The sequence below is a fragment of the Mauremys mutica genome, chromosome 6 (genome assembly GCF_020497125.1).
Source record: "Mauremys mutica isolate MM-2020 ecotype Southern chromosome 6, ASM2049712v1, whole genome shotgun sequence".
NCBI lineage: Eukaryota > Metazoa > Chordata > Testudines > Geoemydidae > Mauremys > Mauremys mutica.
The window spans coordinates 50,008,760-50,033,255 of record NC_059077.1 but is presented as its reverse complement, the minus strand read 5'-3'; the positions used below and the strand labels follow the sequence as shown (position 1 = coordinate 50,033,255).

General features: G+C 38.5%; 1 protein-coding gene across 6 annotated transcripts in view; it reads right to left on the bottom strand.

The window, feature by feature from the left end:
- Positions 1-24,496, bottom strand: part of XRCC4 (X-ray repair cross complementing 4) — a 283,845-nt gene that overhangs the window by 114,903 nt on the left and 144,446 nt on the right. For all 6 annotated transcript variants that reach the window (XM_045020686.1, XM_045020685.1, XM_045020687.1 and 3 more), the window contains 2 exons: positions 19,162-19,314; positions 18,048-18,154 (listed from right to left, as the gene is read on the bottom strand). In XM_045020686.1, the coding sequence (XP_044876621.1) occupies positions 18,048-18,154; positions 19,162-19,314 (260 nt within the window). The remainder of the gene's footprint in view (positions 1-18,047; positions 18,155-19,161; positions 19,315-24,496) is intronic.

The following is a 24,496-nucleotide window of genomic DNA, read 5'->3' as shown; positions in this document are numbered from 1 at the left end:
GATGTGTATACTCTCCTAACATGATCTACACACAGTCTCATCCAACTGCACAGATCCTGGGCTAAGAGGAAAGTCCTCTGTAGGGGCAGTAGAGGAAAGGGAAAATGGTGCCAGGAAAACAACTGAGCCGCCTTTCCAGACAAAGTCTCTGAGTGGGGAGAGATTATATTAGTTTCCATATTAAAGGGGTTAATTTACTCTAAATAGCTGTGAAATCCAAAGGGAAAAAACCAACCATTTGGTGCAATGTCCATCTCATAACAGACCTGCAGAAGTTGTGTAAGATGTATTCAATAAATAGTGATTTAGGACTGAGTGCTTCTTTTTAACTAATGACTCCAATAACTGCTGCTACATTTTTAAGGAAGGAAGAATAAACTGCTTATAAATTGCTTAAAAGTAAGAATAAATCAGAGGATTAGAACCAGCAGAAACAATTTAATTCAATAGACTCCTCTATACTGAGGGGAAGGATGGGAGAAGGACTTTCCCTGAGCACTTGTCTACAATGAGAAGGAAGAGATGAGTTTCCACAATATAAAGCAGATATTAACTTTAGTGAAAGAGTATTATAGAAACTTAATATTCCTAGTGAAAGGATATACTAGGTTCATTCTGTGACATGGTTTGCCAGAGAAGAAAGACAATAAGCATCCATTATTTTATAATATTGGAAACATTTACAAAATGACATTTACTGAAGACCAAAAAGGAAAATGCATGTGATACAGGCTACACAGAGATATGTGTTAAAGTTTCATTAAAAGTAAGATTGGAATAGAATGCCAAAACTTATTGAGCCATATTCTGGTTTTGATCACAGTGCGTGCACTTAGAAACCACTGAATTCATTGGGTGTTGATTTAAAGCCAGAACACAATCCTATGTAAATTGTATGTGCTCAGAAAATATATTGTATCATTTGACTTTAGCCTTTTTCCAAGAAAGGAGAAACCTGTATAAGCATGGCTCAGTGAGTCATTTTTTTTCTTCTTGGGCAGCAAGTTGTGGGATGAAGTCCTACACAATATTCCAGTTTATACCCAGGACCAATACCACCAAAAACATTAGAACCTTTGTCTTGCAGATAACATGTTAAATCAATATTCTTTCTGTCCATCTTTGATGACTTTCTAAAAAAATGTTCAAGACCCCATGCCTGACTCTTTTCACTGGACCATATTCTAACAATCCTATCACGCTGAGTAGTACCTTATTTCATGAGTTAGTCCCATTAACTATAATTGGATCACTCATGGAATAAGTTACTATTTAACATGAATAAGGGTATCAAAATCAGGTCCAAACAGAGTAGGGGATAGCTCTGAATGTCACCCACCATATACTCTCCGATAAATGCACTATGTCTCACTCAATAAAAAAACACTCTAATGTCCAAGGCTGAGCGTGAAACATTGCTGTTTGAAAATGCCTTCATGGCACAGGTAGTAGTAAACGCATTGAGCCAGATATTAAGCTGCCATAAGTCAGTGTAGCTACAATGAAGTTAATGGAGCTATGCTGATTTATACCAGCTAAGGATCTGGCCCATTGTTTCAAAATACACCCACTATTAAATGCACTGCATGAAAATGTCAGCTGTCAGGGATGATCTAGGTATATTTAGTCCTAGCCTCAGTGTAGAGGGCTGGACTAGATGAACATTTGAGGTCCCTCCCAGCTCTACATTTCTATGATTTTATAAAAACTAATTTTGTTCAACAGACAAACAGAGATATTTTCTGTTTCCATATTTCCTAAACAAGTAACTGAATATGATTACTGTGTAGATTGTGCAAAATCACCCCTCCCCTAAACATTAAGGACTTTCAAACATTTATACTAGTGTGTTAGTAGATGATTTCTTTTTTCTCACAACCTGTGAAGTAACAGAGAGGAGGTAAGAATTTCTCTGAATACTATCTCAAACATTCTATCTTAATTTGTTAATCTGTCAGTAATAAATTCTGTCCATCCCTGAATCTTGTCTATGTGCAGTAAGGAAGATTATGGTGATTCTAGATTGCCAGTAACCATATGTTTTCACAGTTATTCCATTTCAGGCAATACATCTTTTTCAAGCTTGAAAAATGTCAAACTGAGTTGTTTGACCAAAGGTTAAAGATCAGTCTTAAGAGGACATTCCCTACTGCTACTAAGGGCTTCCAGTTCTTGTAACTGGTATCTGTTTTTCTGCTAGCCTACGTGGTTGCACATGAAGACATTCATTTTAGAATCTCTTATTTCAGTCATACAAAAAATACTGCATATCACAATGATTTACTCTCTCAATGGCTCTTTACTACTAAAACACCTGTTATTTTCTCCTAAACTATTTTCACTAATAACAGAACTGTGTTGATATTGTTACCCAAGGATATCAAAAGATAATAAAACAAACTCTTCTATAACAGGAACCATGTTCCGATTCTCTTGATATAAATCACCATCTAAAGCAAATAATCTAGCATGAGGCTTTCCCTCAGATTAGGATTTTAAAATTTGTTGGGTTAATATTTAAAGCAAGCATGATTTACAAATGAATGCTGTTTTACACTTTTTAATCATAACAATAGTGATATGAAATCAGCTTAAGTGGCAAGGACAAGCATATGCAATTCAACTTTGTCACATAAGAGTGCTGGTAAGAGGCTGTTTTTTATATTTCCCGATCCTGGTTACATGACATGGGTCAGGGGCTACAAAAGGCTATGCCCTGTCATAAGGAATGGGTCAGTATCCATTGACTCCAGTGGCTACAGTTACAGGCTGGGGGGAGGAAATAGTTCCCAGTCACTTTAAAGTGCTATCCACATTTTGTGTTATTTATTCCAAAAGGAAATGTAAAGTTTTTCTCCTTCTTTCAAATCCTTGTTCATAATCCACTTCTTCCACAAAGCTCTGGCAGTGTTTTCACCAACAACGACTCTGTTCCTCTCCACATCTCATGCATATTTGCCTATATGAAGCTTTAAACATCTTGGGAGGAGGGACTTTATACTCTTATGGCTTTGATAGTCCATGCCATTAGAGCTACAACCACATGGAGCAGAGAGTGGGTGTTCATGCATGGTGAAAGCACTGGGGGCAGTGCACAGGGAACCAACTGATTTAAGGTTACCCAGCTGCATTGGAAGGTCCTGCTGCACAGGAGAACCCCTAACTTGAACTCATCACAGTAATGTCCTTCAAGGACCTTGTGTCAGTGGAGGATTGAACATAGAAGAGGTCTATTCTGCCAAGCTCTCTTCCTCTCTGTCCCACTCACTCCTCTCCACCCTCGTCTGCACAGCTTCTACCCATCTGGACATTTGGGCTTGGGTGGGGGAGGCAGCGAACCATCCCCCTCCTCCCACTAGACTTCTGGAAACTTATGTCCCCTTTACACACCTTCTCAATAGTCTGTAGCAGGAGAGAACATAAGAATGGCCATAGTGGGTCAAACCAATGATACATCTAGCCCAATATCCTATCTTCTGACGCTGGCCAATGCCAAGTGCTTCAGAGGGAATGAACAGAACACGCAACCCTTGAGTAATCCATTCCCTGTCATCCACTGCCTGCTTCTGGCAAACAGAGGCTAGAGACAATCAGAGCATGGGGTTGCATCCCTGACCATCTTGGCTAATAGCCATTGATGGAGTCCATCCTCCATGAATTTATCTAGTTCTTTTTTGAACCCTGTTATAGTTCAAGACATTATTTTGCTTATCATCCTTCAGATAATGGCAATTGGCTTTTTCTTTCCTGAAGATACTAATGGGAGAGATGACTGCTCCTTTTCCATAAAAGGATGCATGAATTATCCATCCAATTGTACTGAGCAGAAAGTCCTTAGCTGTTTTAAACAACTTTGTTACACTCATGTGATTAGGTTCATGGTTTTCTTTGATACAGAAGATCAGAAAGATTAAGTATTGTCACCAGGTGAGAAATGAAGCATCCATAGTTGTTCAGTAACCCAACAAAGGAGCATAATTCACTCACACAAAGCTTCCACCTATAGCCTTGACCTTACTGACACCTTATGAAGACCACTGACATCAATCTTATGGTCTACATACTCTAAGGAATGCTTGAAAAACTCTTATTGTACTTGAGAATTCTCAGTGATAATCCTCCAACCTTTGTCATGCGTCACACATGACAGAATCCTGTCTTGACTGATGGCACAAATTTGCATTCACCTTTTGGTCTGATGACGCAAATATGTCCTTGACTTGCAACAGTTGAACTGAATGTCTGGCTTAATGATTAGCTGTCTGGTGATATCTTTCATTCTAAGCATTTATTCCTTGAAAATTAGATTTCAGAGATAGGCAACTAAGTTCAAGGTCTCCAGTTTCTCCACTTTCAAATCACCTCCACCTCAGCCCACAAAGAAGAGGCAAATGTATTCCCTTCACCACATCCTGGGTCCCTGGAACCCCTTCCCATACTTCTTTGGGTGCCAAACGTCCTAACTTTTCCTCGCACGTGTAAACCTTAAGGGCAGGAGCAACAGAGGAAAGAGCTTTTCTACTCCTCTATTGGTGAAAAGGGAAAAGTACTGCCAAAGAGAGATTCATTTGCATGGATTATCTACCCACAATTCCCGTAGTGACACTTGGTGAGTCATAACTATACATGAACTCAGATTTTGCAGGGTAATGGAAAGGGAGATTGGAGAGGGGAAAGAGCTCTTGTTTTATAGCAAAGAGCTCATTTCCAAGCAGTCAGGACTCTACTCAAAGGTCCTAAGGGCTCTTGACTCCTCTCCCATGGGAACTTCATTGCAAGAGATAATGTGGACTGAGGACTTTGTTGCAAGAACTGTCACAGAGGACAACAACAGAGCTGAGTGGATTTCAGTGAGGCCCTGCCTACCCAGCACTTTATTAAAGATAAATTACTGAGTTAGGTGGTGGTGCCTCCAGGCGAGACCATACAAGCAGCTCCAGTGGGACTGGAGACAGACCTGCAAAGACTCACTTGGACTAACACTACTCACTGATCCAAACTATGAGTGGGGTTTGGGGGATGGTGGGTGGTGTGGCCAAAGGACTATTATCTTTTGGCATTTTCACTGGTGGCTGGGAAGGGAGTTAGAAGGACTACTGTCAAAGTTACTGGAAGGAGTGGGAGATATTTCACTTTTTGCATGCATGTATATTCTGTTGTTGTGTTTTCTCAAGCTTATGACTGAGTTCCCTGTCCACTAATAATGATTTTCTTGTTTGTATGTGAGTCTCAGAGTGCTTGCAAGTGGGAAAGTCGTGCCTGTTAAGGGCACCCAGGGAGGGTGCCTTCAGTTTTCAGAGGTTTCAGGATGGGGGCTTGATCTGGTTTAGTTATTTGTCAAGACATACTGAATCTGGAAGAAGGGTTACACACGGATGCTAATTTTCCCTGACAACTTCCACAGCATAACATCAAAATCAACACAAAGAACACTATGCTGATTGCATATGCATTTGTATATTTCAGTTAAAAACCCTCTGATTTTTAAACCTACCCACAACTGTTATTATTCATAGTTTTCACCAGAGTGCCACAGAAACCAACATGTCTTGCCACAGAATGCAGGGTCAGCTTACCACAGAGGGTACAGGACCTTGTCTATCAAACGATGCACCTGACATAAGCGATACTGCAGTTTATGCATCCCCATTCATCCAAAGTGGTTGTACTGCCAATAACAAAGGTGTCATAAGGTGATCCCTCATCTGGAGTGCCCTCCTGTGAGAGACCATGTCAAGATCAGTGTGCCTGCCTCAGTTTCCCCTCCAATGGTTCCCAGAAATAGTCTACACAGTCTTTGACTATAAGTAGCTCTTGTAGCATTACTTTATTACAAAAGAAAGCCCTGTGTGTATAAACCACACAAAATTAAGTCCCCAACAGTCCATCAATGTACAGTCAACGTGTTCTCTCACCAGGCTTAAGCTTTCTTAGCTCCAATATTTCTCACCATGCCTAATCCCAGCCTTAAGATATCTCTGGCCCTCTGGTTTCAGCTATCAGGCTCAGAGAGCCAGCAGGCACCCTCCCTCTACTGCTCTTCAGAGCTTTCATCCCTCTCCAGCCTTCTCTGGCCATGACTCTCTGGCATAGGAAGGTCAGTAGGTATATCCCTCTGCTGGCTTCCTGGCAATTCCTCCATCTTTACAGGGATGCCCTGTAGGGCTTTCTGCAGCGCTCCCCCCGTACCAGTAACTCTTTGTTGTTCTGTTTCCCTCTAGCTCAAGTGCCCGCTTTTAAGCCTAATAGGGGGTGCCAGATGACCAGTCACAGGTGGACTGGCCTCTTCCCTCTTAAAGGGCCAAAAGCACCCTGCAACAGTAGTCATACTTACTGAGAATCTGTAATGAATACTTGGCCTAACATAAAGCCTAATCCAGTCAACTGAAGTCAATAGACTTCTATGGTAGTTGGATTAGGCCTGTAGTAAGACTGTGTGAAGTCATTTTTTCCTCTTCTGTGCTATTGTCTCTGTGTTTCTCCTGGCCCTAATGAAGGGATGTAAGCACTTTTTCTTAACATGACATTGTTTTATTTTTTTAACTCACCTTACCAGTATCAGACTGTATTGCAATCCCTTTCTTCTGTTTATTGGCATATCTATGATATCTCTTTTTATCACAACCGCTGTATAACACAATTGTTTCAGAATGAGCCAACTGCCACCTTGGCTCCTGAACAGTGGAACTTAAATGCAAAATGTCAGCTATCTATCCTGTGAACTTCTGTAGATGCTGAGGACCACATCTTCATCTGGTATAAATCAGTATCACATCATTGTCCAAATTATACCAGCTGAGAATCTGGCCCCAATAATGCTGCCAGGTTCTTAACTTCCACAGTACTAACTATAACTAAACATTGAATGATGTATTTTTGTTGAGGGGAGGGCTAATTTATATTAATCAGTATGTTTTATTCAAGGTAATAGTAGATGGCAGAGCTTGAAGGTGGCATCATATAGATTAAAGGCACTTTTTGCTACATAAGACCATGAACAGAAATCAGAAGGATTTAGTAAATAGCTGCATTGGGGGTGGGGACAGCATTTTTAATCTTCTATAAAATGGATCATTTCTGCTCAACTACCATACAAATAAAGTATTGTTGTTTTGTTGGGAGTTTTGGTAAGCACACCTTATTACACATTATAAAATGAGTTAGCACTGGGAATTGTGACTCAGATTTGCTGTTGTAAAATGAAGGAACAGGGGGTTGCAGGCAGCCTAGAATTAATCATATTTAATGTAATCGGTGAGTAAGTGGCAGATTCTAGCCAAGGAACAAGTAATGAATAGAGTGCTTTTAATACTAATTTGGACCAAAGAGCAATGTTTAAATAAGAGTTATGATGCCGGCTGATGCACAACAAGCAGTATAAACCACACTTCATATGCAAAGATAAGCAGGTGATTTTGCCAAATGCCATAAACTGCTGAGCTTTGTTTAGCACTGTGCAAAAACATAAAATAAATTGTTATACATTGTTACTATGTTATGCCAATGAAAGCAGTCAGGTAATTACTGTAAACATTTGACCTGTAAAATAGTATGGTTTAATTTTTTGAACACACTGGCAAGTAAAATGATTTTCAAAAAAGCTTCTCTAGTTCATATTATGCTCCTGATTCGTCTGTTTCAAATAGACTAAAACCACATGCCAAACAGTAAATTGTCTTACCAATATTTCTAGGCTCAAGAACTAAGATGATAGTAATCTCACAGTTAAAATTGCTGTTTCTTTGCTCTCTGCTTGTGGAAAAGTACTTTTGTTAATAAAACTAACAGACTATTTGTGAGTATTTGATAGATTTCCTCTGCTATAGAAAAGTAGGATTTGAATGAGATAAATTAGACTCTCATTAGTGGAGCTCTGTGTTACAGGCTGCCTGAAGGGTTCCTCCCTTTTCAATCCCTGATAATAGTGCAAATTATATTCACTGATATAATTTTACGTGCGTGCCTTCAAATGGCGACTAGTTGTTTCATTTACATTTTGTTTGGCTGTCACGTATGCTGATCAGCGATGCACAAAAACTAGCATCTCAGGTCTCGTGGAGGCAGGGCTGCCCGGGGGGGGGGGGGGAGGGAAGTGGGGCAATTTGCCCCAGGTCCCGGGCCCCGCAGAGGCCCCCAGGAGAGTTTTTCGGGGCCCCTGGAGCGGGGTCCTTCACTCGCTCCGGAGGCCCTGGAAAACTCTCACGGGGCCTGGGTCCCCGGAGCTTCTTCCACTCTGGGTCTTCAGCGGCGGGGGGTCCTTCTGCTCCGGGGCGGAAGGACCCCCCGTCGCCGAATTACTGCCGAAGACCAAGCTGCACTTTGGCGGCCCCCGGAATCCTCTGGGCGGCCCTGCACAGAAGTGTTCCAGGTCTTCCCCTTTGTGTTGGCAGTGACACGTTTCTTTTAAAACACCTTCTGGGAAATGACTTCATGTTTTTATTATACAATTCTTAAAGAGAAAAATAAAAGCTTCAAAGGTATTCCTTACCATCAGAATTAGGAAGTTCTTTTTTAAAATTAAGAGCCACATAGCAATACTTTTATGCATTGATATAAATGGGAGTGATAACGTTACAAATGAAATGTTTGGTTAATGATAGTTTTTATAAAATGTGTATGTAAAATAACTGAAGGTTTTATATATAATTGAAGAAGTTAATATTTGAAGAGGTGTATTGGGAATTCAACTGTTTTTAACAGAGAATAACTGTCTATTTTTATTTATTCATATTTTACATGTTGGCATCTCTTGCTTTAGTTTTTATGCTTAAAAACCTTAATTAGTTACACTTTTTTCTTGATATACGAAAGCAATTGGACACATAAAGATACAACATTTTGAGGAATAAGTAGCCCCAGGACTGCAATATACTCTTCTGCTAGAATAATTTAAGGTTAAAATGGGTTAAGTAGGTTGTTTAGCCTATGCTGGCAACTATACAACTGTTAAAGGGAGCTAGTCTTTCATTGGGAAATATTTATTTTACTGTTATTAGAAAATATTCTTACCTTGGAGACACGATAGTTGAGAAATATACATATTACACTCCGAAGTACTAACATATGTAAACGTATATGTTAATTTATCCCACTTTATTTAAATTATGCCCTGTGTAATCTGGAGTGCAGCTGATAGACACTGTCTCTCTATAAAGTAGTGCCTGTTCTGCATTTCTCGACACTCAAAACGCCCTGGCCAAATTAAAAACAAAAAAACCCAGGTACCTAAAGTCATTCCTTATATAGGCACCTCAGTAACTGACTAGATTTTCAAAAATTTTGGATATCCAACAGCTCGCATAGGTGTCCAACTCTATGTACCTAATTTTTTTTAAAATCATAGTCCCATCTCCGAAAAAAGAAAAAAACATTAATTAATTTATAATTATGAATTGAGTTGGGAATGTGCAGAAAGATTAATCCACCTGCCTGTAATCATACTTTGCCTTATACCCATCATTCTTCAAACACAGCTAGGTTCTCAATTTCTAAAGCCGCACTTAGCAATGCTCAGGATGTACAGACCTATATTATCATTCTGTCTGACCATATACCTGCCAAGCGGAGATTTAATTCATCCTTAGTGAAAGATATCCAATTTCTAGAATACATATTATCAAATACCAGAGAATGTTTTGGGATAAATCCAAACTGCCTTTCCACATGTAATTTGTGAAGCTTGGAATCTCATGAATTAACTCTTCAGTATTAATAAAGGCTTTGGACTTGTCACATTGAATATGTGAGACTTGAATGAAATAAACAGAACAGATAAGTAACCATGTATACATTTCTTTCCTCAGTATCACGTACATTTGATTCTATTTCTCTTTCTGATTTTAAAAAAGCAGAATGGGGAGTTTATGATGCTCTTGGTTTGGCTTTGTGTCTTTTCTTCCTTTTAATTTATACAGTAAGTCAAAGCGCTAATACTAATAAAGCCGCTGCTGACAACGCCAATTTTGAAAAGTACTTCCTTCTTGTAAGGTTACTCATCAGTAGATGGTTTTCAAAAGATTTGTTATACAGAAATATAATGTGTGATTGCCTGGCACAAGGTTTTTGAAGAAACAGTTTCTCCTTGGAGCACTTCTGTTTATTAGTCAGAAATGCACACCCTAAATATGTCATATTTACCCCTAGAAACAAATAGGAAATAGCTAGGAGTTTGTATAACAGAAGATGAATTTAGAATGAATTTTACAGAGTAGCAATTTTTGTTGTTATTTATTGCTGCTGAACTGTTTTATTTTAGAACCCGTTTTCCACGTTCACAATGTTTTAGAAAGCTTTGGCACCCAACCTTGAGTGTGTGCATGTCATGTTATGCAGATCTAGGGAAAATGCCCTGCGGAGAGCTTTTCATCATGAAGGCGAAAGAGAGCTTCCAGGCTTTCCAGCATGAAAACACTGTACCTGCTTTTCAAAGATAGAAATTGTCTGGTAATGGCAGTTACCAGTGCACTGTGGCATCATGCCAAACCATTCCTGTGGATTTTTTTCATCACTAAGGACTGACATTAATTAAAGTTTTCTTTTAAAAATTTAATTTATCTACTTCAGTACTTCACTGTCAACATCTTTCATACTGATGTACATGCTGCTTCTTTGAGGATAAGAACTAATAATCCTTGGGACAAAGAGGGAACTAATTTTATGAGAGAACCTATCATCATGGATGAGAACTTAAATTCAAAAACAGTAAAATGAGCTATACAGTAAAAAGTTGAAGCACATTAATGGATTTTGGATGTAATCTAAACCCAAGTGAATGTAAGGGAATCTTTCCATTGACTTCCGTGGCTTTGGATGAAGCCCTTTGTATACAACAATTTTCTTTATTATAATTATTGTATGTATTATGGGGCTTTTGAGTTCATATACATTTGAATGAAGTTTTATATATATCACCTATTGTGCATCACAATACCAACATTTATCTTTATCGTTATGTTTCTTCTATTCTTATTTTTAAAGGGCTTCTACAGCAAATGAACTATAAAAATTGGACTACAGTACTTGAGTTAGAAAGATTAGACAGATATTTTGGAGCGGTCTGAATAAATCACCTTCTTCCAGGTTTACTACTCATTCACTGCATTGGGGAAGAGCATAGAATAAACTGACAAATTCAAAAATTTCCATTAATTCTTTGTCGCTCAAAACTTTACGGTTTCGCTTTACAATTGCTGTAGTGAGATGCTGGGTCATCACAACAATGTACTAAGCTTTACAAAATATACTACAGAACATTTGCTAATACGAACCAATGTAGTCACAACTACATTTAATGTTGTCAAATAAAATGCATGTTGTGATTAACTATTTTGCTTATTTGCTTACTCATAAAATTCAGCAATCCACAATGGTTCTTTCAGTCATCTCTGCAAATTATTGATGTTCTAGTAGATTTATTCAACAGACTGCAAGAGCTCATTCAGAGATTAGGACTTGCAATTATACCACAATGTTAATATCCATATAATAAGGAATTTGCAATAGAAGTGACAGGTGGATGCAGAGTAGGCTGTTTTCAAATGTTATTATAGCAATTTTATATTAACTCCTTCCCTAATGCAACATTTGGAACAATAGGATTGTGAAAGAAAAATACCAAGTTTGTGAAAGAACACTGTGTATGCATTTTGAATCAAAGACCTGGTGTACTACACAGATGGGAAGCAGCTTTACAAATGCAAACCCAAAGTGCCTCCAAATGTCAGGTTACAGTAGAAAGTTGATTTTCACTACAACTTAAGGAAAATGCATCTAAAATCACAAAAGAAAAATCTGATTTGTTTCATTTAAAACAAAGAAAAGAAAGAAAAGAAAGGCCAAATCAATTCCAATTACATCTTTTTTTTTGGGGTGGGGAAGGGGGGGAGGGAGGGGAAATCATTTCAGCTTGAAATGAATTAAAATGACCAAGTTCTAAACTCCTTAAAATAGGCTTTAAGAGAGAAGCCCTGACAGACGGCATTTTAGCAGCAGCAGCACAGTTGGGTGCTGTTATAATAGACATTTTTTTAATAACTTAGATCAAAGCTTAATAACCAGCAGCGTCAAGTCATTGGTGGCTTGGACTACACAAAAGAACTAATTAAATGTAAAGGGCCATAGCCTCAAGAAGGCACAACATGTAATCCCCAAAATAGGAACCTGAGCGAGAGGGCTGAAAACATTTGCACTTTACAACACTGGAAAATGGCACAATGCTCACTATTATTTATTTTGGGCATTAGACTAAGGGTATATCTACACTACCCGACGGATCAGCGGGAAGCGATTGATCTATCGGGGATTGATTTATTGTGTCTAGCGTAGACATGATTAAATCAATCCCCGATCGCTCTGCTGTCGACTCCGGAACTCCACCGTGGCGAGAGGCAGAAGCAGAGTCGACAGGGGAGCAGCAGCGGTCAACTTGCCGCTGTCCTTACGGCCAGGTAAATTGACCTAAGATACGCCGACTTCAGCTACGCTGAAGTTGTGTATCTTAGGTCAAACCCCGCCCCCTAGTGTAGACCTAGCCTTAGTTTATTACGACCACCTCTAAATGTGTGCTTATAAGCAAATTCTATAGAAATTTACAGGTGTGGAAAATCTGAGGATTCAGTGGATACAGGTTCTTTCCAGAGAGTTGCCTGTGTGCTGCAGAATATAAGCTTCCATTTAAACATGATTGTAAACCCTGCTCAGAATGTGAAGCAGTTACTCCCATAAGTAGGTTCTCTGATTTCTGCTTATGGGAGTAGCAGTTCCGCAATGTGAGTAAGGGGTTCACAATCCAGACCAAAAAAATATTTAGCCCTTCTAGTGAAGGAGATTGTGTTTACACTATAAATCAGTGCACTATTGTTTCATTTCCTCCACAACCAGCTAAATAGGACAGCACCATCAGAGATCTGAACTTTCCCTTTCCGTTCAAAGGAGCATCAGTTCAAAGGAGTGCTTGACAAGTTATGTTGTGCTCTGGATTGTCTGTGTCTAGAAGGTTGGCTACGGGTATGTGTACCCTTGAGGGTATGCAGAGCTCTTCCGGGGATACATCAACTCATCCAGATATTTCCCTAGTTTTACAACAGGCTACATGGAAAGCACTAGCGAAGTCAGTACAGACTAAAATTTCATAAAGAAAAGGACTTGTTTATACTGCTCTAAATACTATACACTGAAATGTCAGTACAATATTTATATTCCAATTGATTTATTTTATAATTGTATGGTAAGAATGAGAAAGTCAGCAGTTTTTCAATAGTGTGCTGTGACACTTCTGCATTTTTATGACTGATTTTGTAAGCAACTAGTTTTTAAATGAGGTGAAACTTGGGGGTACGCAAGACAAATCAGACTCCTGAAAGGGGTTCAGGAGTTTGGAAAGGTTGAGAGCCCATTGGAAGGGGCTGAAGCTTCCTTGTGGGCCTACACAGTCTCTAGTAGAGTGTATGATGATAGTACAACCTGAAGTTGACCACTTGGTCTTAATCAGAGAAAAAACAGTCTCTTGGCAAGCAAAAAGATGGGGAAAAAAGCATTTTTTTCTTTACCACTGTTGCTATCTGCTAGGAGCACTAATGAGTCCAAAAAGACGCTGAGACCATATCACCTTGTTGATCATGAGTAAGGCTATGAGTTTGTCACAGAGCTCACAGAAGTCACCTTCCGTGATCTCCATGACTTCTGCAGTGGCTGGTGCGCCTGGCCAGAGTGCAGCTCAGGCACCAGTCGCACCAGCCGCTGCTGGGGCAATCTCAGGCCACTGCGGCCCAATGCTCAGTAGCAGCAGAGTTTGGGTGGGGGTGGGGGGCAGGGGATTGGGACACAGGATGGGGTTAGGCAGACGGCGGCACTTACCCAGGGGGCTCCCTGGAAGTGGCAACATCCCCCTCACTCAGCTCCTAGGTGGAAGTGTGGCCAGGCAGCTCTGTGGGCTGCCTCCGCCCAGAGCGCCGGCTTTGCAGCTTCCATTGCCCATCTGCTGCTGCTGGGAGGGGAAAGGTGCAGAGCCAGGTAGGGAGCCTGCTGGTCCCACAAACCTCCTCCACCATCACCAGCTGGGGTCCTGGGCCACTGCCTGCGCACCCACCCATCACCAGTGGGGGTCCCGGGCCACGTGCCGCCGCCGCCCCTCCCCCCAAGTTTTAGTCAGGAGTATATAGTAAAAGTCATGGACAGGTCACAGGCTGTGAATTTTTGTTCATGACTTTTACTAAAAATATCCGTGACTAAAACTTAATCTTAAGTCCTTTAGAGGACAGAGTCTGAAATATAGCCAACAACTTAGTGTTTCCTTTTTCCAACCAACATCTCTTCTAGATTACCTTGGCTGAGCTTGCACCATCCATGTACTTATATATTATTATAATTTATTATTTTAATTACCATGCATTTAGGAACCCTAGTCATGGACCCCATTGTGCTAGGTGCTGTACAAACAGAACCAAAAGGTGGTCCCTATCCCAAAGAGTTTATAATCTAAGTATCAGACAAGGGAGATGAATAGACAGACAGATGGGGGAATACCAGGAAACAATGAGACAATATTGGTCACCATCATAGGCAGTGGTCTCAGCACACCGGCAGCCTTAGCACTGAGTCAGTAAGGTACCAGATTCTCATCACATTCACTGAGACTTAGTAGCTTTGTGAGCAATGGCAATGATATTGTAAATTTCTCCTGGGTGCAGTTGGAATTCTATGCACTTCAGAAACAGCAAGTAAAACAGAAATTCATTCTTCTACTGCTGGAGTGCTTTGCAATGGAAGGGGAGACTTTAAGTCTTCTCTTCCACAGGTGGAGCATTTTGCAGTAGCACCACAGTGAAATTTTCAAGACACTGGTCTGTATAATACAGCTGATGCTCAAAAGCTATTGAGCCCTTATGAAACTGATTATCTTCTTCTCATTTTCTGTCTGCTACATTCACCAACTCTCCAGGTACATTTCCCACTCACCAGGGACAAATGAGTGGATATATTTTTGCAGTCTAGAAGTAACATAGAATGTTTTATGAAGCTATACTTCTCAAATATATCTGAGGTTTCTTTGCCTTATATTAATATGCCTTCTAATCCAACCGTAATTGTCACTTTTTAAAACACAAAGTGTTAACTTAATGGTGTGCACATTTGAGGAAAAATGTTTGGATATTTCTGTCGATGCTGGCCAAGAGCCATGAATTAGGCACTGCAGTTATAAAATATTCTATAGATCATGTAGGCTTGCACTGTCCAATATTTTTATTGCAAACAATGGAAAGACCTAGATTTCTACAGGGTATCAAACTGTTGCATGGAAGGGACCCTGACACAAACCTCACATGAATTTGTGCAAGATCAGATACAGGAGCTTGTTTTATTCTGTGATTCTACTGTTACCCATGCAATGTTAAATTCCAGATCTAAATGGGAGGAAAATATAAATAAATAAATAATTGAACAGGATGTAATAGAGAGACAGAGAGCCTGGAGCACTGGGCCTGGTGCAAAACCTGATGCCTAAACCACAAGCTGTGAGCCAAAGTCAGGTCATGTATTAAAGCAAATGCTTACAAGTTCACCGTCCGATACATGAACTTAGCAAAGTTGCCTCTAACATTGCTAAAACATCGGTGTTCCTAAGAAGTACTAGTCACTAGATATTTACATAAATATATTTCAGAAGGCTAGTATAGATACACCCCAATCTAGTACAAGATAAGATCGTTTGATAGAATAGTGAATAGGGATGTTTTCTCCAAGATATCAGGACAAGAGAAAGTAAAAGCAAATGCCATGAAATATGCAAGGTGCTACATAACTTGTTTATCCCAGTTGTTTGTCTCAATCTATAAATGTTGGTGTACCTTGCCATAGCTCTTTGTGTGGCCGAGTGGACAGCAGAAAGTACCACTGCTGTCTGTGCCGCTCCTTGCCATGGGGCACTCATGGGTGAATGTACTTGTACAAGTTTTGCGAGTCATTAGGACAGTGCCTTGAGGACAATAAACCTTCCCAAGTCCCTTTGTCACTGAACTGTGCCTGTGGTCTTTCCCTAGGAACAACATCGAGGTCTGCTGAATTAGCAGTCTGCGCCCTCTGCTAGTGCTGATAATACCAGAGCTCCAAGGACAGAAGCACTAAGCAGCTGTAACAGTTTAGGAGCCTTGACAGTGCTGCAGCAACATTCTACCTCAACTACACAGGAAACATAAAGAAAACATTATTAAAAAAATAAACGTAGGTGTTGTTTGCTCCAAGGAGTGGGTGTTACAAGGAGAAGATAATACAGTCTGGGATGGCATCATCTTTTAGGCCTAAGGTCTGTGGAGCCTGAAGGTGGACTGTGTGCATCTTCCCCTTCTCTCCCCAAACCTCATCCCTGAACCACTCACCTCCTCCCCAGGGTTCATTCAGTCCCCAACCATCCCCCAGCATAGATCCCTGGAAAGGTGAAAAGGCCTGAGTAGGGCACTGGGAAAGGAGGAAAATACTGCAGAGGCATATGTACCCTTCTTCCTTGTGGGAAGGGTAGACCATGTATGGAGGAAACCTGTTGTGCCCAGAACCAGGAAATATTATTTGCCCCAACCTTACTAGATGTTCAGTGTCACAGAGTTAACATTACTATGAAAAACTTGACTTTGAAACTGTTTGTTTGTTACCTGAACATTACGTTCATGTGATTTTCTCTGCTTATTCTGAATATATCTCACTGTCACAGGCAAATGGAGTGAACATGTTTCATAGCTCAAAAGATTATGCACATGTTATTCTCCCTACAAATTCAGGCATCAAGTTCAGTCTCTCATGCTGGGCAGTTAAAGGAAATGCTACACAGATGTCTGTCATAAAAATGCTATCTAGCAGCTTCATTATTACTGGATCTAGCAAAAAGTTGATAACTTAAATCCTTTCCCTTCTCCGTGCCATTTTACTAAATGAAGGATTCCTCAAGACATTGTCTGTGCCACTGATGAAATACAGATTGAAAGCAAAGAATTATCTACTAAACAGATACTTTACCACTACCAGCTGGTCAACAGAAAATTATTTCTTTGGATAATGTCTGCACTTCACATTGTTTCTTCACTTAAATGCATGCTACAAGGCTGGCTACTTTCTAAATCTATCATCTATGTCAATTGTGTTAGAAGGTCTTCAAAAAACCTGTACACCCGTACTACAGAGTTGGAGACTAATCACGTTATGGTGCTGAGAACCTCAACTCCCACTGAAGACAACAAGCATGTGCACTGCTTTTATCTTTCTTTGATTACCTTACCCTACAGTAGAGATAAATGGCTTGGGTGAGAGAAACCATACAAAACCAATAATCCTGAAGGGAAATCCTTAAGTATGTGGTACCTGTCAGTGTAAGGCAGTTTCTCTACAGAGAGTTGCACACACAGCATTTGGCACACCAAGCTAAAAATTCGTATGATGCAAAGTTTTATACAGCGTATTGTGAAATGGGCAATCCCTATACAATGTACTCCCGCTTCTCCAGTCCTAGGCAGATTAATCAACTTAATTTTCACACTCAACTACCTGAGGCTAAGAGCATCCCAGTAAATTTCAATAAATTCTTCTGGATGTTATAAAAATAGTTTTGCTCCATTTGTTCAATACAAAAATAAAACAAAAAACTCTCCTGACTGAAGTTAAAACCATTTAAAAAAAAAACAGACCATGAACTGTTAGCAATTACATTTTAAATCACAGCAATCTTCACGTGTTCATAATGATTCCTGGAATTTAAAATGTAATTGTTGACAGTTCACAAACTGAAAAATGGCTATTAGTTATGCAAAGTATGTAATCTGTCATTTCATAAACAATGACATTTCCCTTCATTTACACTACATGCTTTTTAAAACTTCCTTTCTTTAATCTGAAATGTCAGCATTATACTCTGCTTCAATAGAGGACTACTTTTTTAATGCTTGTAAGTTGGCTTGTCACAAAGCAATTTGTCAGGTAGTGGTTTATCCTCATTATAGTTTATTCATGTAAAGTAATTGGCCTACTCACAATATCGCCAATAAGCACAGCATAGTCTATCTTACCTGATGCTAATGTAGAGGGCTGTGAGAAATTTTCACTTTCATCATCAGTGCTGCCATCATAATCTCTCTCTCTTTCAACAGCAGTTTGGACTGTAGCCATGCTATCCCTAGAACAACAGAAAGGTAATTTTCCATCTTCTATTCCTGCAACATAGCTGCTATTTCTACAGTACTTTACAGACAGAGGTCAATACTAGGTCCCTATCCTGAAGTTCACAACTTAGATAAACAAACCAGATAGATAATGTCCTAAAAGGAAGTCAGGTCAGACCGGATTAAAACAATGTCATTGATTTAACGTGTGTCTCTTGGCAGTTCCATGATTTTTTTGGTTTGGATTTTTTTTTCTAAGTAAAAGTAAATATTTCCAATCACCTCACTATTAACACTTCTCTAAGGAGGAAAGGCATTTTGGAAGAAGAGAGTTTTTAAGAAATTTGAGGAACTAGTGGAGGCAGGTTGGAGTGGGTCCGGGAATCAATTGTACTCTGACACAAAACACTATCCATTTCTACCCCCACCCCCACCCCACACCAAGAAATAATTTTGAATATTTTAGGAAACATTTACAGTTAAGTAAATCTCTGTATTCAATTTTAATTAAACACCTTTCATTGAAGCCATACCACTCACAAACTTAGCCCTGGTCAGTGCTTAGATACAAGACATTCAGTGACACCCCAGGTAGTGGCTAGTTTACTCTTCCTTTTGAGTCTGCATTTAACAAAGCACCCCATTACATATGATGGGGCATGTGCTGTTTGAAGTGCCAGCCAACTGACATTCCTCCTGCAGATTCAACTCAATATGGTGTTGTTTCTGTCCTGAACTATTGCTTCATGTAACCACAGGCTGCTGAAGAGTTCCCCGAGTAAATTCCAAAGTTGGCTGCTCTTCAGAGATGAGTGAAGTGTCCTGTTGTATATTTACTATATTGTATTTAGAGCACTTGGAAGCCTTTAGAATCTAAAGAAACTATATAAAGATGATTTATTAATTGTTATTACATTGAAACAATGGTTACACCACCATCTATTAAAACTTAGTAAATACAAATGAAACCTATGTATGTGTCAGGCACGACAACAAATACCTTGGGCAAATTAACAAATACCTTGCATGTGTTGTATCCTCTTCAGGTTCCTGAGCTTCTTTTAACAACTTTTGTAAATTTCTTATCTTTGCTTTCTTTTCATTGAGCACAAGAATAAATCTTTTGTAAAGATCTGCCTCCAGTTCTTCTTTAGCTTCCACACATTTTTCCAGCCTAAAACATAACAATAGTTAATATCTTCATATTTTACTAACAATGTTCTATAGTAACACCAGCCCTCCTAAAATATAATCGGGAAGAGAGGTACATTGGAATTGAGATTATGGATCACTCCAACTATCCATCTAGTCCAACATTTTGTCCCCCAAAAAGGTCAATAGAAACTGTTTCAGAGGAACATGAAAAAAGCCCTACAGTAGGCAGTTATATAATAATCTGCCCACAGTGAAAGTTTCTTCCTAACCCCAATTTATTAGGTTAGCTTATGTGTAGACTGTACAGACAACTCCATGTTGGATATCAGAGTTATTTAGATTCAATGGTGAATTCAGCATAGCGTGTATAATTTAGAAGGATGCACTTACTGAGATTATAAATAGAGAGTTATGGTCAAGTTCCATGGGCCCAAAATTTAAGCCTACTCATTCTGATTTGCACTTTTAATATATATTTATATACAGGAAAAAAACACGCCCTCCAAAGGTGTAGAAACTATCTTAAAATTCCAGCTGATGTTCTGGGCAACCCATACAAAACCACGTAATTTGTTAGGATTCCAGCAGCAGGTGTGTAACATTTGCCCACTCATTGTCCCTTTGCTCCTCTGAAGTCTTTGTTCCTCTGGTGCAGCAGGATATTGAAACTGATTCAGCAGAACCACTGAAGCAGGATTTGTGGCAATTTCAATTTCCTACGGCATACAAACAACTACAATGCTAACAAACCCTACATTGTAGTGTTTGTTTTATTTGAGTTGTACAGTGAGAAGCTGATATTTGAAGATACTCACATCCCTAATTTTGGAGAGTGAATGGCTTCCCCCCCCCCCATCTAATGTAAACTACATTTTAGAGGGATATCTAATTCTATAGGTGAAAATCTTAAGAGTTCTCCTGAATGACGTCTTTGCACTAGGGTCATCCTCAAGTTTTTATATGGTATCTAAATATAAAGGGGGCTTGTCTGATTTGTTTTTTTAAATAAAAAATTGATTGAACTTAAATTTCAACCAAAAATCTAAAAATCAACAAAATAAATAGTGTATAAATAAATATATGGTGTCCAGTAAATAAGGAATGGGGCCACAATATGAATAAAAAAGTCCTGTGCATTGAATGAAGCAGAGGTCTTGTGAAAAACAAGATCATCAAACAGGCAACTTTAATGCTGGTATTTTTTAGTTCTTGATTTTGCGACCTTAATTGTTTTTAATGTAGATTTGTGTGTGTAATATATAAATAAATACACATGCTAGTAATGATCTTACTGCTCATTGCAGACTTCAGAACATAGACATGGTAGGTAAATTAATAAAGCAAATAATGTTTAAATACCACAAACTAATGGACAATATCAGAACAATGTCAGAAATGTAGGTCTGGAAGGGATCTCAAGTTCAGCCCCCCCCTAAGCAGGATTAAGTACACCAGGACCATCTCTATGATTCTATCTTCCACTGGACTGATATATAAAAGAGTTGTGATGAAGAGACTAATTCTGGAAGACATGCCATTTTTCACAGTTAGAGCTTTCAAAAGTATTGTTCAAAAATTTGTGGGTTTTTATTCAATAGCTATTGAAAATCTTATGAAGTATTAACTTAGTCTGCTGTGATATGCTTTTGGGATATGTTTCATAGTTGATAAATAATTCATCTAATTTAAATGCAAATGATGCTGAAAATCATTACCATATAGATCGGTTCAACAATTCTTAAAAGAAACATCATATGTACTAATCAACTACAAGGAGACTTTCCATCTATAAATGGGAATTTTAACCACTTAATGAAACAATATATACAAAAATGTTAAAGCAAAGTACAAAGAGTCACTAGCCCTAGCAGTGACATCTTTATCCAGTTCATGGGGTGATGTCAGATTGCCTAAACCGATGACCTGATTAAATAAAAATTTGGCATAAAAGCAAGATGGTTTAAAATACCAAGCCAAATTAATCCTTGGTGTAATATCATTGACTTCAACAGGGTTGAAATTAACCATTATCTCCATTTACATATATGAACCTCATATGCAAGTGGAAAATATGACAAAGTGTATCAAATCCTTCAATGACGAAAAAGAAGACTTCATCCCCGCAATGGGACTAGTAACCAAATAAAGGGTAAATCAAAACAACACTAGCCAACAAAAACTAATGTTGTTTGGTACCATAGTAGTTGAGATCATCTGAGTTATTCAATTTACTAGTAGCAGTCTTCTGATTTAACCAAAAGGGGGGTTGCATGCAATGCAATTTCAATGAAGGACCCTTGACTCTGGAAATCACTTTTTCCCTTAATATGACGAGAGCCAAAGGCCCCAATCCTGCAAAAAGTTCTAATTGTACAGACCCTTACACCTGTATAAAATCCTACTGAAGTCATTTGGATGCTGCCACTTGGCCTTGAGGAACTATACTATATAATTCCACTTCAGGATCAGGACCCAACTCTTAATCTTCAGAGCATACTGAAAGACCTACATGTTCTCTCAGAGCCAGGGAGAATGTACATAAGATAAGAGTATCAGAGGGGTAGCCGTGTTAGTCTGTATCCACAAAAACAATGAGGAGTCCGGTGGCACCTTATGCCCAAATAAATCTGTTAGTCTTTAAGGTGCCACCGGACTTCTCGTTGTTTTCATAGGATTCTGGATTATTTATTTATTGTGACATGGAAGGACATTGTGGGTAAGGTAAGTTTGTACTATTTTATTGGTTAATTTTGTGTGCATTTTTTAGGCTTTAATGCTCATAGATAAGTGACTATCCTTTAGCCCTGTCGCTTTTTTTTTTTTTTTTAGAAATCCAAACAAATAAAAAATTGATACATTCTTCTGGTATAGATATAACCTATTAAGTTATTGTGTTTAGGAATTATTGTATTTTATTAATGTAACGATTGCAAATTACAGCAATTAAAAAAAATCATACACCATCCATTGTAATACATGAAAATATACATCTTGGAAAGCAGTTGTGCTTTGCTGTTTAGGAACATGAGTCACAAATTATACAGTATGCTGCGGAGTGGGGTTTTCTGGCTATATCTCTGCATAAGATCAACAAAGACGTTTTTCATTCTAGTACGCATCACCTGTATTATGTGAGAACTAAGCAAAGTTGGCTAGGATTACATTTCAGTATTTCACCAGCTACAAATGCAACTTTCATTGCAATTTGTCACACACTGGTGCCTATATGTGATTTGTTTCACAGAAGTCACATCTCCACAGGCCCCTGTACATAAGCTACTCATCTCAAACAAAGCTTTTAAATGTAATAAAAAAAAGTGAAATCACAAGTGAATAAAGTTAATGGCCATAGACATTTTTATTAGTCTTATTTGCACATGCTTTTCAAGTTCCATAATCGCAGCCATCTTGGAGTCAATAGAAGCATGATACTTTTAATATGTCAAGTTGGGATGATAGTTGTCAAAACACAACCACAACCTACTGAAAACAACTGGTGTTAGTAATGGTTGCCATTTGTAGACAAGTAATACTGGTGAACTAAATCAAGAATTAACTCTCCATTTCTCAACCTCTTCCATTTCTGAAGAGAGAGACAGAGATAACATGAACTAAAGAACTTGTGGCAATTATACATGTGAGGTTTTTGTACCCAAAGCCTGGCTGAAAATGTAGTCTCATATGTATAAAGCTGTCTGTGCCTTAGAATGGGTCTGGCATTTACATAATCTCCTTCTTACATTTTAGCTGCATCCTGTTCCCTTTTTGTTCTATAGCAGTGGTGTTGAATGCTGACAAGCTAATATTGATGAGTCATTTTCAAGTGATTTATTCACAGACTAAAACACCCAACACTAATTTTATGGTTCAGATTTTCTGTCACTACATTTGTCCATAATATAAATTGACAGCTTACTTGACTATAACTCATCTATATTAATTTTACTTGGTTAGTATAAAACACACACTACATACAAAACAGAAACTTATCTTTATTTTTGGGGATTTAGGAAATTTTGCTATTAAAGATTATTAGTATTATTATTGCTCTATATTTACCAACGTTACATATAATCTGTATAAAACAAAAACACTGGCTATTCTGTTTTGATATTTTAACTCACCATCCCAGTGTGTGTGTGTGTGTGCGCGCGCGTGTGTGTGTATACTCATGCACAAAGGATATTCAAGATAATCCTTATTGAATTTTCTATGTACATTAAAACACAAGGAAACTGAACAAATTCATATTTAAAAAACAAATGTTAACTAGATTCCAAAGTTATTATGTAGTTAAAAGCAGTTAGGTGGCAAGAACTCAGTTCAGTCCAGCTCCTAATTAATGGCAATGGTTTCCACAGCGTTCTTCTCTATATTTGGATATTGCCAATTAATGACTCAGGGTGGGGATATTTTATTTATTTATTTATTTTTATTTAGTGCAACAGTTCTAACTTTTACATTATAATTTCTCAATTGCTTTCAGCATATTCAACCGTAAACTAGATAGATTTGTTGATTAATTTTTAAAAAAGAAGCCTTGCAATGACACCATCTATATGGTACCTCTAAAACAGGAAAACTGCTTTACAGTTGAATCCTGCACTTAGCTGTTGGCAAGTAGAAGGCAGTTGACTAGATGGGAATCGAGAGCACCCAGCTCCTCACTGGAGATGCTCAGCACATTTTGTATGCTATATAATTGTGACTAGGTATTTAAATAGTTTAAAGTTAAGATGTAATAATCACTGTTTTGGAGGGAAACCCCTCCTGTGAATTTGTTGTGGAACTATCAGTTACAAGTGCCACAGCACTACACAACTCAAAATGGCATTTAATGCAGTGTAACACATTAATTATAAAAAGTTATGGTTTACTACACCGTTAAACTATTAAGTAGTCAAACACTACTAGTGAAGCTGTATATCTGTCATGACAAAACTTTCAGGACAAACTCTGTGACCATTTGTCACCCTACCCAGAACATCACTGACTTAATTTCTTCCATGAATATTTCTAAATTTGGCACTCTGTTGAAAAATAAAAATTAAAAAAAAAAATTAAAATAATGTGATCTTGTGCTATTTTTTTTTTAAATTTGTGTCTTCCTCCCCGCTGCCCCGCAAAACATTCATGACCCTTCTGATACTTTGACAATATAGCTGGCTTTAATTACTGTCAAATTACATCCTCTTTCCCTG